This window comes from Pipistrellus hanaki (assembly GCF_964339955.1).
Source record: "Pipistrellus hanaki genome assembly, chromosome: 1".
NCBI lineage: Eukaryota > Metazoa > Chordata > Mammalia > Chiroptera > Vespertilionidae > Pipistrellus > Pipistrellus hanaki.
This window is the reverse complement of record NC_140503.1, coordinates 31,998,344-32,016,471: the sequence shown is the minus strand read 5'-3', so window position 1 is coordinate 32,016,471 and position 18,128 is coordinate 31,998,344. Positions and strand designations below refer to the sequence as shown.

The following is an 18,128-nucleotide window of genomic DNA, read 5'->3' as shown; positions in this document are numbered from 1 at the left end:
AGCATAAATGCCAGAATATGTTAATACGATCTCTTATCCAAGAATGTAGTGCATATTACCATCTTTATTGCAAGTTTCATAATAATCTTTTATTTGTTGCTTATTACATGTTGAAAGAGAAATTGTATATATTAAGAAGTAAAATCACAAGTTAGTCTTCTGTGCACAAGAAAATGGCTGTTTTCATGTTTTCCATTTCTCCCTCCAGTGGCTTGAAATGCAAGTACTCTGTCAGTCATGTTTTGTCTTCCAGATTTTAAAATAAGAAGAATCTGCATCCTGGAACAAAGTGACATGAGTCAGTCCCTCCTTTAATTTACCCCAGTTTTTGACAATTCCTTCTATTTTAAGGAGATATAAAATTATGATTCACTGTTGAGAATTCTTTTAAAACCTGAGTAAATGCTTAAATTAGAATAAAAATCATAGCTAAAACTCTAGAGCTTAGAGCTAGAAAATGGATTTAGCATCATTATCGTCTCTATCACTAGGAAGCATCTGCTCATGCCATTTTATAAATGCTGAAATCTATTATGTACTTCTCTAGAGTAGCATATCGTACCCACACTGACTTGTCTTAATCATTACAAAGAGTCAGAATATTTAGAATAGAAATATTTGATGACTCTAAAATGTTTTTGTGAACTTTTAGTATATTGCTTATAATAGAAAACAAAGCAACTCATTTATCCCTAAGGATGTAACATTTCATTTGGGAAGATACGCATTTTCCACTTCCAAGAACTTGCAGTATGATAAAAAATAAAACACAAAAGTCAATGCAGCTATTGTTCTTGATCTCTTAAAATAATAAAAATTCATCAAAGTTCCAGACATACTGTTCTTAGCCTCAAGGACAGGAACAAACTCAAGTATTATTGCCAACTACATTTAATTTGGGCTAAAGCTATATTGGCATTCTCTTAACTTAGATACTTATAAACAAATCAAAATAAGGAGATGGGCATATATAATAGAAAATAATGTGGAGGAAAGAAGCAAGGAGGAGAGAATTGAGTAAAAAAAAAAAGTGAGAAACAATTTTTTAGTTCACATGGTTTTGAGTGAAAAATGAGATATGATATCTCAGAAATGGTCCTGGGAAGTAAAATGATGTCCAGTTTATCATTTAAAAAAGTAATAAAGCAATAAGACCATGTAATAAATAATATATTAAAGACAGTGGTAGGAAGTGAAAGGCCATCACTGTTAGCAAAGGATAAATGTAATCAAATGCTAGATTTGCTGAGTGATATTTATACTTTATAATTAGATATTGTGTAAATAAAACAAAATAACATCTGCTAGAGTAGGACTGAAACTCTAGCCCCTGGTCCTTCTTTCCCCTCTGAAACAACTATTTCTATAATGTATTATCTCTCTGGCCTCTTATTTAACTTTTGGATCTTCACTATCTATTAGCTCAGTAGCCTTGTACCATCAAAATGAAAGCATTAACAGCTAATCCTCAATAAGTATAACACTTCTACATACTAACTCAGGGGTCCTCAAACTTTTTAAAGTGGGGGCCAGATCACGGTCCCTCAGAGAGCTGGAGGGCCGGACTATATGAACTACTAATTCCTACTGTAACACCTTGGCTGCGCTCACTGCCCAAAAAACCTGGCGGGCAGGATCAGACTCCCCTTGGGGCTGCATGTGGCCCGCGGGCCGTAGTTTGAAGACCCCTGTAACTCATTCAATCTCTATGACAATCCTATGACTAGATGCTATTGTCATCAGTAATCTCCATTTTGTAAGATGGGATTATTGATTTACAGAGAAGTAACTTGCCCAAGGTCACGGGACTGAATAAGATAGCCTGGCACCAGAATGCTGTCACCTCTAGCCTTTCCCTCTGAATTCTTATCCATCCGTGGATAACAATACCACTCTATCAGCTGTATTCCATAGAACTTAGATGTTCTCTTTGAAGAAACTCTACCTTTAGACCCATCCTACACTACCAAGACCCAACATTACCAAAATACTAACAAATAATTTGGCACAAAGCAAACTAGTCCATAGTACAAGTTGGTAGAAAATGTATAACTTCCCTTTACCCCCTCACCTTCATGATTTTTCAAGCTCTGGAGAGGTTAGTGCAGCATGGAAGTTTTATAACCTTTAAGTCTTTTTAAAGCATTTTGTTTTAAGCATTTTTGCTTTTTTTTTTTTTTCACTAATTCATTTTTTGCTATCCTGCAAAAAGTTGAAGCAAAATAAATGTCTGGCAATTCATGGATTGCTTAAATAGTGGTAGGTTATATAATGATACATATGGTATGATCCCATTTTAGAATTCTCTTTATATGTCAATCCCTACTAACTTCTTTCTTTAAAAAAAAAAATATCACTGAAAGACATACTTCAACAATAAAACCATCCTGCCCTGACCAGTTTGGCTCAGAGGATAGAGCATCAGCCTGCGGCCTGAAGGGTCCCAGGTTTGATTCCGGTCAAGGGCATGTACCTTGGTTATGGGCACATCCCCAGTAGGGGGTGCGCAGGAAGTAGCTGATTGATGTTTCTAATTCTCTATCCCTCTCCCTTCCTCTCTGTAAAAAAAAATCAATAAAATATATTTTTTTTAAAACGATCCACAGAAATAACCTTTCTTTGTGTAATCATATCTGTAATTTTTGGCATAACTCCTTGCATTTCCTGTGCTGTTTATATATTAAACTCTTGATGGTCACAATTTTCTCAGAAGCAGTTCATACTATTCCTCACTTTCCTAAAAGAATGGCTGTTGGAAAAATGAGTTATCAGCATATTTTCTTAGACATGGACATAGGCACAGCTCAGATGTGCAGAGTGCTTCTAAATCAACTCAAAGGAACCAGCACTTCCCAGCGTGAGTACATCAGTTTTAACAGCACAGTAACTGGTAAGCACCAGGCAAGGTTGACTTCCCGGGGAGCACTAAGGTATCAACCCATGGAGGAGACACCAGAACTGAGACTTATAGGATGAATACGAGTTTGTGAGGAGAAAGCGCATTAGGCACATACACTGGCCAAACAATGAGTGTAGAAGCAAAAAATGGCAATCTCTGACTCGATTTTACCTTGTAGAAAACTTTTCTTCAAGACCAGTAGTAATTTGTAATAAACCAACAGATATGCATGGGGCATAGAATACTGCTAATACCCTGTTTCCCCGAAAATAAGACAGTGTCTTATATTAATTTTTGCTCCCAAAGATGCGCTAGGTCTTATTTTCAGGGGACGTATTATTTTTCCATGAAGAAGAATACGGTACACATTTATTGTTAAATGAAAATAAAGGAAATTTATTACCTGTATACGGTACGGTAGTTGTCAACACAAACCAGACAAACTGAATCCTACAGTATCAAGAATTTACTCATTTATTCAATGACAATCATGTCATCATCTTCTGGAACATCATCATAACAATCCAATTCCTGAATTTCCTGGTGAATTTCTTGTGACTCCATTTCTTTCAGAATCAGTGGACCAAATCTCTCATGTTTAGCCTAGTGGGGGGGCCTTATTTTCAGGGGGATGCCTTATATTTCACTCAGAAGGAAACCTGTAAGTAGGTCTTATTTTCGGAGGATGTCTTATTTTCGGGAAAACACGGTATATTTTGTGTTGATATCATGAGATTAGTGCAGTTAATAAGAAAGGTTTTTAAGCACTCGAAAAATTTCATACTTCCCTAAAGATTGACATGTATTAAGAAATTTATAAATGGTTCTTACCAGGCCCTTCTTAAAGTTCTCAATCCTTTTCTTCCCTAATTTGTTGGTTAGCCACATGGCCCAGGTTGGCATATACTGCCACAAATACGCCATCGACAAAAAAGGTTGATCCGCAATCCAAACTTCTTTCAAGTCATTGGCCATGCAGATTAGCATCAGCCGCACGCACCTGCTGGTTGCCATCTTGTGGGACTGGTCCACGTCACTATGTACAGCCTAAGAAATATTTCAAACATTAAGGGAATGGTGAGTATTTAACCAAGGCATTTCACAGAACTTTTAAGCTAGAAAGGACCCAGAAGTCATCTAGTTGACTTTTGAGTGTGACCTCATGCCTTTTCAGACCCAGTGGATAATAATAGGTGCCTATAATGTTTCCAAAAGCCTAACAGGAAACAAGGCTACCCCTAGACTCCATGGGGGTAAAACAACAAAAAGATAAAAAGTGATTTCTTGGTAGTGAACAAATCTGGCACTGCTGATCTAGTTAACCCACTACCATTCTATAAATAAACTAGTGGCCCGGTGCATGAAATTGGTGCACATTAAAAAAGAATTAAGTAGAGGAAGTATTTTAATATTGCTATTTACCCTTTCTCTATAATAGAAGTGTCCGACAGGCCCACCCTCATTGGGTGACATCAAGATCTGGCCATCCGTCCCCACCCCTGTCAAGCCCTGCTGGGTCCGGATGCAGCCTTACATCCCAGCGCTGGGGCAGAGGGCGTGGTCTTGGGGAGGGTGAGGCCTCAGGTCTCCTGGCCCCAGCACCAGGGCAGGGGCATGGCCTCAGGTCCCTTGCCCCAGCCCAGCACCATGCAGCCTCAGGTCCCTGCTGTGATGAATATTTGCATATTAGCCTTTTATTAGGATGACAAACTGAGGCCCAGAAAGGTAGCAGCTCACCTGTGCTCACACAGATCATTATAATAACCAGGTCTAATCCCAAGTCCCTTGATTCCTATAATTGGGTAATTATTCTATTTTACCTTAAAGCCTCCACAAAAAAAATGTGAAAATATAAATTATATCTGTTAACATTTACAAAGAAGCATATACAGACTTATGTCTCAGTAGACATAAATCTTGATGAAGAAGAAAAATTTCCTGGTCTGTAGAGGGATTTGGGTATTATTAAGTGGCACTGGATTCTTCGTGAGACACGTGCTATTCATTTGATAAATCACTTTATGATGTGTAATCTGAGCTGAGGAAAACACAGACCTGGGTGAGGCTAAAATAAAATTATCAAAATGCCACAAGTGTTTTTCTAAGCTCCTTCACTGGGACTCCTTTTTAAAAGCCCAGTCAGTTTAATATACTGAAATTCAGCCACACAGAACCTCTCAGTGTTGTTATAATTTATGAATTTATAGAAACTGGTTTTTAAAATCACATAATAGTGGATCACTTACCATAATATCTCAGCAATTTCTTTAGCCTTTATTAAAACTGGCTGCTAAAACACGATCAGCTAACCTTAACAATTTTCCTAATGCCATGAGTTAAGGTTTGTAAATAAGTCATAAGCAGCTCTAACATGAAAACCCTGAGGCACAGTGATACAAAACCTACATACGGCTATTAAACCATTCAAATTACCTCCCAACTAGAAATGTTTACCTGTGTTCCATCATTAGTCAGGGCGTTCTTCACAATATTTGATTGCACTGGTCCTGGGAAAATGTTAGAAATCACTATCCCCGGGTACGTGGCAAGTTCGGTTCGGAGGCCGTTAAAAAAACCCTAATATGAAATAAAGCAAATAAAATAAATACAGACACTTCTCATGCTTACTATTAGCATGAAATTACTTGTCTTTGTGAAGGACAATAGCAGCACATTATGAAATATGTTCTGAAACGCCTGAATAAAGCACATGAAATGTAATTGTGCAATCTTATCAGCCATTTTTAACCTTGAGACTGGAGGCAATCAAGAATAGCGTTCTCAGCTCTTTCCGGTTATGAGTGACTCACCTGTTTGGAAGTGGAGGGTCATGCCATCAGTGATTTTTTTAGGGCAGACAAGCACTGGATAGGTGAAAAACTGCCCCCTGGAGATTCTGATACACCCTCCTTAGACCAGTCCCCGTGTACCCACTCCAAAAGGGGTGCATGTTTCCCACTGAAAATCACTCAGATTTGGTTTCTTTTTATCCCTCATTGTGGTTTAAGGTGCCCATACTGGGGCAAGAGCGAGTGAGAGGGATTAGTACTTAACACACTCTCAAGGAAAAATTCAACTTTTTCTATTTATTACTAGTTTAACAGACAATTAGTTTCAGCCAACACCCATCTTTTCTGGGGGGTTAAAGACCCTCCAGACTTAAAGACACTGGCCATTTATAACCCAAACAGGGAGTAAACATCTTTCCCTAGTCTTTTTTCCTAATTTAGGAAATGGTCCAAGACTAGACGCTGAGTAAACTACTGAAAAGCCTAAACAGCTAACCCAGGGTACATTTACCTATGATCCAACAACATTAAATAGTTTTACCAGCCCTTAATGCTGACCTCAAACAGATAGGGCCCGTGAGGATTCATGTTGTCAGAGACACATGCAGAGCCTAACTCACGGGCAGGGAAAAAAGCTAAGTGAGCCAACTCCCAAACCCTTAGCTTTCCACCCCGCTTTAGCAAAGAGGAGAGAGGACAGACACCACTGAGAGCCCACACATCAAACATCAACACCTGTCCTTGTCTGAAATCACATCTGGTACAGCGTGCGAACTTTCATTGATAAACAAGTTCATGCTACAGCTTGCTGGGCATCGGGAAGGAAACGTGCTCTTCAAAGAGCTTTCTGGTTCCAGAGCTCAGCTACTGATATAAGCAGCTAGTCTCAATCTGCCACATTGTGTCAGATCCAATAACAAAACAATGAGTCTGGAAGGGCAGGCCAGACACTCATATTGTCTGACTGAAAACATCCTGCGTGTCTTATGAGATACTTGGTGCCAAACATACGGTGTCACTGCTTTTCCCGCATCTGCCAGCCCGAGACTTGCGCAACTGCTCTGCAGGAAGTGCCTGATACCTTATAGTGCCAGGTATGAGGAAATCATCAGTGCAGCATTCCATTTCATCACTCTCTTCAACTGTCTACTTTTCACAACAGAAAGGACGTCCTAAGGAACGAGAGCTTCAAATTTTCATGAAGCTGATGATCAGACAGTTATTCGTCTCATTTTCCAACAGTGAAACATTCTATGTACACTGACCTTCAATAGCATTAATTATAAATTGTGTGTCTCCTTTAATCACTCTTCTCCTCTTGGCCTTGTGATCTCATTTGTTCCACGTTGCAGTTTAATAACAATTCTTCATATCCACTCTTAGCCAACATTAAAAAATTCATATGTTTCTAATATTCACATCTCATAAGTTAAGCAAACCAAACCAAGCTTTTCTCCTAGCCTCTGCCTTGACTAGATTTTCTTCTTTCAAAGCACCCAGGGTAAATTGAGTCAAAGCTAATCCCAGCAAAGAATATGAAGGTCAAAGCTAAACATCTAGTGGGTAGTTCCTATTTCTGACATTTAAACCAAGTAAGATAAATCCCACCTAATAGGGGGAAGGGGGGAAAAAAGTCACAGAAATAGGGAGGAAAACTACATCCTGCAGTATATAAAAAAAGTGAGGAGTAGACCCCAAATTTGCCAAGAAGATATGGTAGAAATGAGAAGGGGAAGGGTGACATGTTGACTAGACTATACTTCTTAAGGGCAGGAACCATATCTCATCTTTATATCCCCAGGATCTGTTGGCAGTGTATGACACAATGTAGGTGTACTCAATACATGTTTGTTGAATTACAAAGAGGCATGTGAGGCTCAAGTCTTTTTTTAACATCTTCTGGTGATATCTATCAAAGGTCTCCTTGGGTTTCTTTCTGTCTCTCCACATAACTGCCCAGTTCCAATGACCTCTTACAGTGATGGCCATATTATATCCCCATGTACATTTAGGTCAGTTCTATCAAAGTTTGCTTGAGCAGACTTACCCGAAGAGCATGTTTGCTTGCACAATATCCAGTAGAAAGGGGCGCACCCAAGATACCCATGAAGCTATTCACAGTTACAATCTTCCCTTGCTTCCTCTCGATCATGTGAGGCAGAACGCACTTTGTCAAGGACACCGTTCCTAAGTAGTTAAGCTCTATCATCTCCTTATAGATATCCATGCTGGATTCCACACACAGAGAACGCTGGGATCTTCCACCATTGTTGACCAGAATGTCGATCTAGACAGTAAAATTAGAAAACAGGCTCTTTGGTGATGACCTATGGATGGACTGATGGAATCCCTAGGGATGATTACTTATATTGATAACTTGAAACATCACTGGAACAGACTGGTATATTTCCAGTCAGTATAAAAATATAAAAAATTAGAAGTCACCCATGGAATTAAATTTCTATTAGGTGACTTTTTATGGAAAGTAGTGTCATAAAAATAAAAGGCACTGAGTTTTTAGCTTCTAATGTTCTACATTAGGGGTGTCGAACTCAATCAGAGAAGGGGCCAAAATCTAAAATCCAGCCTAAATCGCGGGCCGAATGGTTTACTGAACAGTCATAAACTGACAATGTCATAAACTGACAGCGGAGTGCAGTGATGACAGCGCGGTGCGGGCCACATTGCAAGGCCTGGTGGGCTGGATTTGGCCCGCGGGCCTTGTGTTTGACACATGTGTTCTACATGGAGGAGTTAGTACTCGTTAAGGGATGGAAAGTACTAATTTCACAAAGCCACCAACTCAGAAATTAAAAGGCCCAACTCATAGGCCTTGATCTCACTGCATGGACCCATTTGCCTAAAGCCCTTTTAATGAAGCACCACAAATGGGAATCTCTTTGCAGCTACTTCAAAGCAAAGCATGTCAATTCAAAACGCTACTTACTTTACCAAACTCCTGCAGAACTGCTTTGGTAGCCACCTCATGTGAACTTATGTCAGCCAGGTCAAAGGGCAAAACAAGTATATCTTTTCCTTTTAAATTGCCATTCTCTAAATAAAGACATTAAAAATTAGTGAGGAGGTCATGCAATAGTTCAGTCAAGCTCTTTGATACTTGCATTAACACCCATCCCACAACCAGACTTGGCAACAAACTCATTTCTGAGTGGCTCTGCAGAAGAGTTTCTCAGTGATCAAGAAGAGGACTGGTGGTAATGTGGCAACATCTTATTGGATGAAAGCTGGCTGGGTGCACAGGAAATAGAATAGCTCTCCTCAACTTGTACGTAAACAGTCTAATGTTGGAACAGAATCTAGAAGAAGTCAAGACAGTGCTACATGCTAAGAAAAAATCGGAGGGACCCGTCCATGTGGCTCAGCGGTTGAGTGTCAATCTATATGAACCAGGAGGTGATGGTTCAATTCCAGGTCAGGGCACATGCCTGGGTTTCGGCCTTGATCCCCAGTAGAGGGCTTGCAGGAGGCAGCCAATTAGTGATTCTCTCTCATCATTGATGTTTCTATCTCTCCCTCTCCCTTCCTTTCTGAAATCAATAAAAAACATATTTTAGAAACATTTTGGAAGCAATTTCTTTAAAGTACAGAGGCACTTTTGTTTTATGATAGGTTCACAAAGTTAGTTGCTTTTTAACACACATTGAAAAACAAAGTTTATGCTTAAGATCAGTAAGAAGTTCAGAGGCCTCCAGTGACATGACACATAAAAGCTTCCCTCCAGAAGCTAAAGATCCCAGGAGACAAATAAGGAAAAACACATAACCCTGGAATTCCCAAGCAGGAAACATGTTGTACTATACAGCCCTTTCTATTTCTGTTCATTAAAAAAGTATTTTTTTCTTGTGAATTCTAACCTTGGAATACAATACGTAATGCCAATAAGAAAAAACACGCACAAGCAAGTAGAGAGATATATAAAGGTTTTATGGGCAAAGGAGTAAATTGTGAAACATTAACTATTTTAAAAGAGAAAGTTTGCACCCATTGTCTAACAGATAAAAGGAAAACAATCAGCTTCATTCCAACTAAGAAATGCTGATATGATTCATCTTTGCCAGCATAGGAATTGCAGGTCTCAACAGTGGAAGAGCAATTATCACAAGAAATGGCCCAGCCCTGGCAGGTGTTTCCCAGTGGTTAGAGTATTGACCGCACACCAAAGGGTCACAGGTTCAATTCCTGGTCAAGGACACATACCTGGGTTGCAGGTTCATTCCCCAGCTCCAGACAGGGCACATGTAGGAAGCAACCAATTGATGTGTGCCTCTCACCTCGATGTTCCTCTCCCCACCTCTTTCTCTACCCCTTCCCTCCCTCCCTTTCACTTCCTCTAAAAATCAATATCTTGAAAGGGCCCTAGTAGCTTATGCAACTGACTCATTTCTGGGTGGTCAGTTCCATCAGCAAAGTGAAAGAAGGTGTCTAAAGAATGATAGGAAGATGACCAAAAAAATGGTCGCTGTTTCCAAATCCTAGCTATTGTAGATTATGCTGCTATGAACATAGGGGTGCATATATCCTTTCTGATTGGTGTTTCTAGTTTCTTGGGATATATTCCTAGGAGTGGGATTACTGGGTCAAATGGGAGCCTAGGTGCCCGTCAGCAGATGATTGGATCAAAAAACTATGGTACATCTACACAATGGAATACTATGCTGCCAAAAAAAAGAAGGAATTCTCATCATTTGCAGCAACCTGGATGGAACTGGAGAACATCATGCTGAGTGAAATAAGCCAGTCAATGAAAGAGAAACACCACATGACCTCACTCATTTATGGATAATAAAGAACATTATAAACTGATGAACCAAAAGATAGATATAGAGACAATAAAGCAACAAGCAGACTGTAAAATTACAGCAGGTAGGGTAGGGAGATCTGGGGGAGATAATAGATCAACCAAAGGACTTGTATACATGCATATAAGTACAACCAATGGACACAAAACTCTGGGGAGGGAGGGCGTGGATGGGAGGGGGGGCAATGTTAAAATATGTACACAGATAATAATTTAATAAAAAAATGTTGGAAAAAAAAAGAAAAATACCGTCGCAAGTTGCATTTTTTTAAACTTCATCCTTTATAACAAAAATGTTATACCATCCTACATGACTTTAATATCTGACATTTTAGCAGATATTGTGAACTTATGTCAGCCAGGTTAAAGGGCAAAACAAGAATGTGTCAGGATCCTTTCCAATTAAATTTCTGCGATTACGTACATGTGTGTCATACATAAGAACCAATGTGAAAAATAGAAGACATTTATGTGATTTCTAAAAATCCATCAACATTTGAGAGAATTGGTGGCCACTTCCTAATGCCAAGAGGCAGTGCAAAAAAAGGAAGACAGACAGCAGAAAAAGGGAAGAAAGAGGCCAGGGCAGCTAATTGATACCAGAAGGAAGAGGATTTGGGTCAAAACACATGGAGTGTTTGAAGCCTGAGTATACTGCCCAGGAAAATCCATCTGGCTGCTGAAATTCCCCGAACTGTATTTGAGTTTGGATTCTGATATATTGCTGTTTCAGATTTACTTACCAAGGCATCTTCTTTTCACCCTTTCCAGCTCATTCTCTCTTCTGGCAGACAGCACTAGAGAAACTCCCAGTTTTGACAGCTGGTAAGCCAGCTCCTCACCAATGCCACTTGATGCTCCAGTCACCCATACCACCATGTCAGTCAGCTCCCATTCTATTGAGAAAGGATAAGGATTGATAGGAGAAAATAAGCTGTGGATTACACCCATATAGAAAGATTATCCCCCCAAAAAAGTATTTTAAACAATACCTCTAATTATGAAGGTATAATGTGTGGCATATAAAAATTTAAATATTCTGTTTATGGCCTTGATATTATGGTGATATTACAGGGGTCCTCAAACTTTTTAAAGTGGGGGCCAGATCACGGTCCCTCAGAGAGCTGGAGGGCCGGACTATATGAACTACTAATCCCTACTGTAACACCTTGGCTGCGCTCACTGCCCAAAAAACCTGGCGGGCAGGATCAGACTCCCCTGGGGGCTGCATGTGGCCCGTGGGCCGTAGTTTGAAGATTCCTGGACTCTAACAGATGTATACTTATCTCCAAACTCAAGTTGTTTATATTAACTATGTGCATTTTTTTTTAAAAAAAAATACATGTTTTTATTGATTTCAGGGAGAGGGATAGACAGAAACATCAATGATGAGAGAGAATCATGGATCGACTGTCTCCTGCACACCCTCTCCTGGGATGGAGCCCGCAACCTGGGCTTGTGCCCTGCCTGGGAACTGAACCATGACTTCCTGGTTCACGGGTCAAGGCTCAACCCTGACCCACACCAACTAGGCTATGTGCACTTTTATATGATTATCATACCTCAATAAAGTGATTTTTAAAAAAAAATGATTAAATATCCTAAGAAAACAACTCCTCCCCAATTAAAAAAAAAAGGCATGAATATAAATCATATAGGTAACAGTTATCAATTCTTTATTTTGTGTATTCAGACTCTTGAGTGAGTTTTTCAGACTTTACTTCAAGGTAAGCTTTATAACTCCATGGTCTGACTTCAAGACTCTACTTATCTGTATATTTAATGGAGAAAAAGTAAGGCTAAGTAAATAGAAAGTCTGCCTAGACTCAGTTTCTCATTTTCCTTCTCCATAAAACGAGGGATTCAGATTAAGATGACTACTAAGGTCCTATTCAGTTTTCAATTCTATTATTCTAATTTCTTGCAATGGAGGTATTGATAATGAATCTGAATATGCTAAGTCCTACTCTATGGTATGGCAAGACCACCCTGGACTTCGAAAGTCATATGTTCCCCATCTGTCAATCATATCTGATGCCTATTTAGTAAAGATCATGTTCCCCCAAATGCCTGCACTTTCATCTCAGGAGAATCCGGTGGCTCGCCCACTATGAAATACATGACAGTGAGATGAAAGGCTGTACTCTCCTGGCCCAATCATGTTCTCCTCAAAGCCTGTAAAAATGTTATAGGAATAAAGCAATGACGAGTGGTTTATTCTCCTCTTGTCCAATGAAAAAAACTTGTTTGCAATGTAGATGATAGCCTGTCTATCTGAAAGTGTAGTCACTGTGATGCAGCATTCCTGTGCGCCTTACTAATCCAAAGTGTTTATTTAAACAACAGTAAACCAGTAACCACTTATGTGCATTTCTGGTTTTCTATTAGAAATATGAAAAATCAGGAAACTAGTTTACTATTTTCATCAAGCAGTTCTACAGCCTGTTAGGTTGACAGTCTGAGCTCCTGGAACTGCCAGGGTTCACATCCCCGCTCCACCCCGCACAGCAGTGAAACGCTCCTGTGTGAGGACTCAGAGCCTCCATTTTCTATAACCGGAAAATTGGACTATAGCCCTGCTGAGAGGAATGAGTTAAAACCTGTTGAGTTCTCAGAGGAGTGTGTGACTCATACTCAGAGCTTAATCAAATGTTCATTGTGATCATTGCTAAGTCTCTTAAAAACAGATATTTTAAAACCAAAACATAACTTATGTCCCAATTTTTCCAGCCAGGGGCAATGGGGTTACTAACTGTAACTGCTTACCATTTTGTTCATTATTTCCTATGTGTTTGCATTACCTTATAAAATCCTCAGAAGAACCTTATGAAGTAAGAATTATCTCCATTTTATAAAAAAGGAAACTGAGGTTTACAGAAATTGATTTACCACATCGGACTACAAACTCCCTTAAGGCTGAGACCCTATCTGCCTTGTTCCTTGCTATATATCCTCGGTGCCTGGCACACTAATATAAATAACTGTAGAACAATCTCCCAAGAGCCCTAGCAGAGCTGGGATATGAGCCCAGGTACATCTAGCTCCAAAGTCCACTAGACCATGGTGCCCGCATTTTAAAATAACCAATGTTTTAAAACCCACTGTTGCCAAAACCAGTTTGGCTCAGTGGATAGAGCGTCGGCCTGCGGACTGAAGGGTCCTGGGTTCGATTCCGGTCAAGGGCATGTACCCTGGTTGTGGGCACATCCCCAGTGCGCGGTGTGCTGGAGGCAGCTGATCGGTGTTTCTCTCTCATTGATATTTCTAGCTCTCTATCCCTCTCTCTTTCTCTCTGTAAAAAATCAATAAAGTATATTTAAAAAAATAAAAATTAAAAAATTAAAATTAAAAATTAAAAAAATAAAACCCAACTGTTTTTCAGCCATTCAAGAAAAAGCAACTTGTCCTCGGGAAAGAGGTTTCATGTAAATATCTGAACTGAGGATGCAAACATCCCAAATACCATGTCTTGTCTACAACGCTTTCCCATTATATAATATGCTTTCCTGGAAAGGCACAACAGAGGCACCTCCTACAGGACTTTCTCAGGAATATCAAAATGTATATTCAAATAGTCATTTATCCATTCACAGACTTCTGATTGTTCCAACGTTCTGCAATTCTCAGACCCGAGGGTAAATATAGTCTGTTTATAATAACTATTGACTAATTAGCATAGGACTAACAAAGATTTTATTTCACCCGGATGTTCAAATACTATTGAAACCCAATGATGAAAAACCCCAGGCTCACGCTTACTTTAGTCCACCTGCAAGTTCTGGAACCTTCCGCGCGAAGAAAATCTTTTCGTTTTTTAGCACTAACTCTCATTTGCCAATTCCACAGAATCTGGCATAGACCGCGGTCTCCCGCAACAGCCTCTGAAAGCAGGTTCTAGAAGTTGGGAGGAAACTTATAGTTCAGCCCCAAACCCAGTGTGAGAATTCTCTCTTCAGGTTGGCTAATCTCCACTTCATTCCCCCGAGGGATAAGGAAGCTAGTAACCTCTGAGGCAGGAGCCTCTTTCGGACCTGCCTGACCACTCAGGGAGTTCAAGGATTCTAACAGCGAGGTGATGATGTACCTTTAACTTCTCCCGGCCAGCACCTGATGCCTTGGGGCATCGGAAAGAATAACTCAAGCCAGTCTCGCACTTGACAATCCCTCATTTCTTTGAAGTCAGCTGCTATGTCCTCCTTAAGTCCTCTCCTCTCCTGCTTCTCTCTAAGGCTACATAATCCATAAACACCTCGGATTTCTGCTACCTTCCCTCAGATGACAGGGCATCCGGTTACCGCCCTCTTCCGCTCACACCCCTCGGCCCAATCTCTAGTTGGTCAATGGCCCGCTCTATGGAGAGGAGCTGAGCAGAGCAGGACACAGGATTCCCGGGGGTCTGTGCAATCCAGAGCAGGGGAAGATGACGGAACTGCTCCGGTTGTTCCCCAGAAGACAGGCCGTGTGAGGGCCTGGGCGGTGGCTGCAGCAGTCACCGCTGGGTCCCCAGAGCCCAGCACAGAGGCTGACCCGGATGACAGGAGACATCTGTTGTTGTTTGCCGTTTGTTGCCTCAAGACACTAAATATCTCCGGGGCTTGCCTAATTTTTCTGGCATTCAGTTCGCAGTTGACTCATATTTAGGTGACTGTCAACTAAAACCTGAGTTTTCGCCACATGTGCTGCTGCTGCTGAGACTTTCTCCGCTCTGGCCTTGTGCCACAGATTTTTCCTCTGGACTAAGGTGCAGTATCTAAAATTAGTCACCCTTAAATGTCATCGGGAGAGATATATGCTTGGGAATGCGGAGAATTTCTCTAGAAGAATATGTAAGGAAATGGTGGTTGCCTTCTAGGGAGGCATACTGGCTAGCTGGGGAAGCAAGAGCTTTCTTTTCACTAAACAACCTTTTGTATTTTTAATTTTCCATTATGTGAATACATTGCTTATTTTTCAAGTAACAAAAACTAACTCTCCAGAGAAGATGAGGAGGACAATATTTTTTCACTTTGGTCTGCCCAGTCTGAGCTGTTTGGAACCTGAGTCTACCCCATATTCCTGTAACTTTTTTTCAGTAGCACCCTCACCCCCAAGAGTCATTTTCTTCCTAATAACCCCCCCCCATAGAATTTGAATTTCACTGATAATCTACATATGTTTACATACTGTACATAAAGAGTTCTATCAAGGTTACTCTTCAGTAAGAATAGCTAAATTTAAAAATTAAAAGTTAAAAATGAACACTTAACTTTTACATCCGTATTTGCAGGGTAACTTTTAATGTAATGTGTTTACTTAAATAAATGATAATGTGTCAAACTACATATGCAAATTATATAACTACACAAGAGCAATGTAATTAAAATCCTCCAAAATTGTTTTTTTTTCCAGCAAAAGTAAAACATTGGAAAATAATTAAATTTCTTAAAATCTATGTTTAGTAACATTAACTTTTAACGTTTGCTTGATATGTGAAAATAACTTTTCATTTAACTGGCTGCTAGATATTGTCAACATTTCTCCTTTTCAATGCTTGACATAATCAGCGGTTGAATATCTTTTTGTAGAATTAAGTAACAAAATATAAACTATTTTTTGTGGACTTCTCAAATCCAATTTAATTCAAAAGCACTGAGGCTCAAACACAAACATCCACAAAGCAGCCAGCAGGCAGGTGCATTCCATCTGCTGAGATGGAGCAAACCATCAAGAGAGAGTCTGCCAACCGCAGCCATCCATTTGTCACAGTTTTGTAGCACTGCCCTTGCATATGTGTGGTGTATTTTGCCTGAACTCAATAATGTCAGTTGCATATGTTTTACTCCCCAATGAAAAAAGAATGAGAGAAATGAAATACTACAGAGTAAGATTTTGTCTGGTAGGGTTTAGCTTTGGAGGGACCTTCTAAGATTTGTTTCGGTCCCCGAGAACCAATTTTCACCCTCACTGAAGCAATACCGCTCCCCTTCTCTCCCGGCCCCATTTTAAAAGCATAGGCGTTCTCACTTCCAAACGGACATCTCTAAATGATGACTCTTTTCCTCCTGGAAGCGGGGTCCAAGGAAACCCCGCGTCCCCCAGCCCTTATGAATCCAAAGCCCAACTTTGGGCAGGTCATTAAGCTTCTCTATTAGTTTCCCTACCTGGAAGGTAACATGAGCAAAGCCTATTTTGTACGAGTCCTTGTAAATAATAAAGGGCCAAGCACATTTATTAGAATGTATTTAATAAATGGTAAGCAGGGCACAGATACAGGTGGGACATGCAGAATGCCCCCTTTAGTATGCCAATAATGACCTTTCTCCGGGCAAAATGCCAATTGAGTTCTTGCCGACTTTATACCTTTACTATTCCAGTAAGTAGGTGAACTCCAGATTATGTGGAGAACGTTTGCTCTCATTAAAAAACAGTAACCAAAGGAGAATATAGGGCCTTTCAAATTCCTTGCTGGGCATATTCCATGGGGATAATCACATGAAAAATAAATGATAGGAAGCAGTGCTGTTCTTTCTGCATCCTGAAAAGAAGTTTGCCTTGAAGGGTGTCTCCAAACTCTGTTTTCAGATTCCCCAATGACAAGCGGGGCCCGACCCAACCTTATCTGTACATCCTTCCCACCTGGTGTGAAATGCTAATCTCTGACACGGATGTACTTCCCGCTTACTCCTTCTCTACCTATATCAGCAGCCCTCGCGCTCCCAAGTTCAGGCACAGTTTTAAGGATTCTCGGAGTTCTTCTCAATTTGACCGAAATAAAAACCTTCTCCCCTAAATTTATAGAGGTCCAGGTGTTCTCTTCGTTGACAATCTCAACGTTTACCATTTCAAAACCCCAGGAGAGTGAAAAGTCGTGGATCAACGACGTCAGCCAGTAGAAATACGCAGCTCCCGCCCGCACAGGGACCCCTCCCTTACCCAGCGGGGGATGCGCTCCCTCCTCCTCCAAGGCTCCCGGGGACCCCGCGAACAGCTCGGCGCCCGCCCATTCCAGACCAAGTCCACTCCACCCGGAGGGACAACAACAAAGGGCAGAAGCGCCCCGTCCGCCCCCACCCGCAGCCGCAGGAACAGGCTCAGCCCGGCGACGCGGAAGCTCCACGCCTCCCCCGGGAGGGACGCGGGGGCAGCGCAATCCCGGCGGCCGGGGCCGGCCTGGCGCGGCCCGGGGCGGCCGCGGGCCCTCACCTGGGCGGCGGCCCTGCCACTCGGCCCACAGCAGGGTCAGGTCGCCATCGGCCCGCAGGAAGCGCAGCAGCTGCACCGCCAGCGCCAGCAGCGCGCCCAGCGCCAGCAGCCAGAGCAACAGGTCCCCGCTCATCGCGGCCGCGCCGGCTCCGCGGGGAAGGCGGACCCGCCCCGGCGGCGCCGCAGCTCCGGGCGTCTGCGGCCGCCCCCGCCCCGCCCTCCGGCAGCTCCGCCCAGCCCCGCACCGCCGCCCGGAGCGCCCCTTCCGCCGGGCCCCGCCCAGCCCCGCACCGCCTCCCGGAGCGCCCCCTTCCCCCCGGGCCCCGCCCAGCCCCGCACCGCCTCCCGGAGCGCCCCCTTCCCCCCGGGCCCCGCCCACCCCGCACCGCCCCCGGGAGCGCCCCCTTCCCCCCGGGCCCCGCCCACCCCGCACCGCCCC

General features: G+C 41.8%; 1 protein-coding gene across 1 annotated transcript; it reads right to left on the bottom strand.

Moving 5' to 3' along the window:
• Window positions 1–44: 44 nt before the first annotated feature.
• On the bottom strand, window positions 45–17,923 carry DHRS7 (dehydrogenase/reductase 7). The gene is made up of 7 exons (XM_084893121.1): window positions 17,690–17,923; window positions 11,251–11,403; window positions 8,636–8,742; window positions 7,736–7,975; window positions 5,354–5,476; window positions 3,731–3,946; window positions 45–279 (listed from the first exon to the last, which is right to left on the bottom strand). The coding sequence occupies exons 1-7, from the start codon at window positions 17,820–17,822 to the stop codon at window positions 232–234; spliced, it is 1,020 nt and encodes a 339-aa protein (XP_084749247.1). The 5' UTR covers window positions 17,823–17,923; the 3' UTR covers window positions 45–231.
• Between the last annotated feature and the right edge of the window lie 205 nt (window positions 17,924–18,128).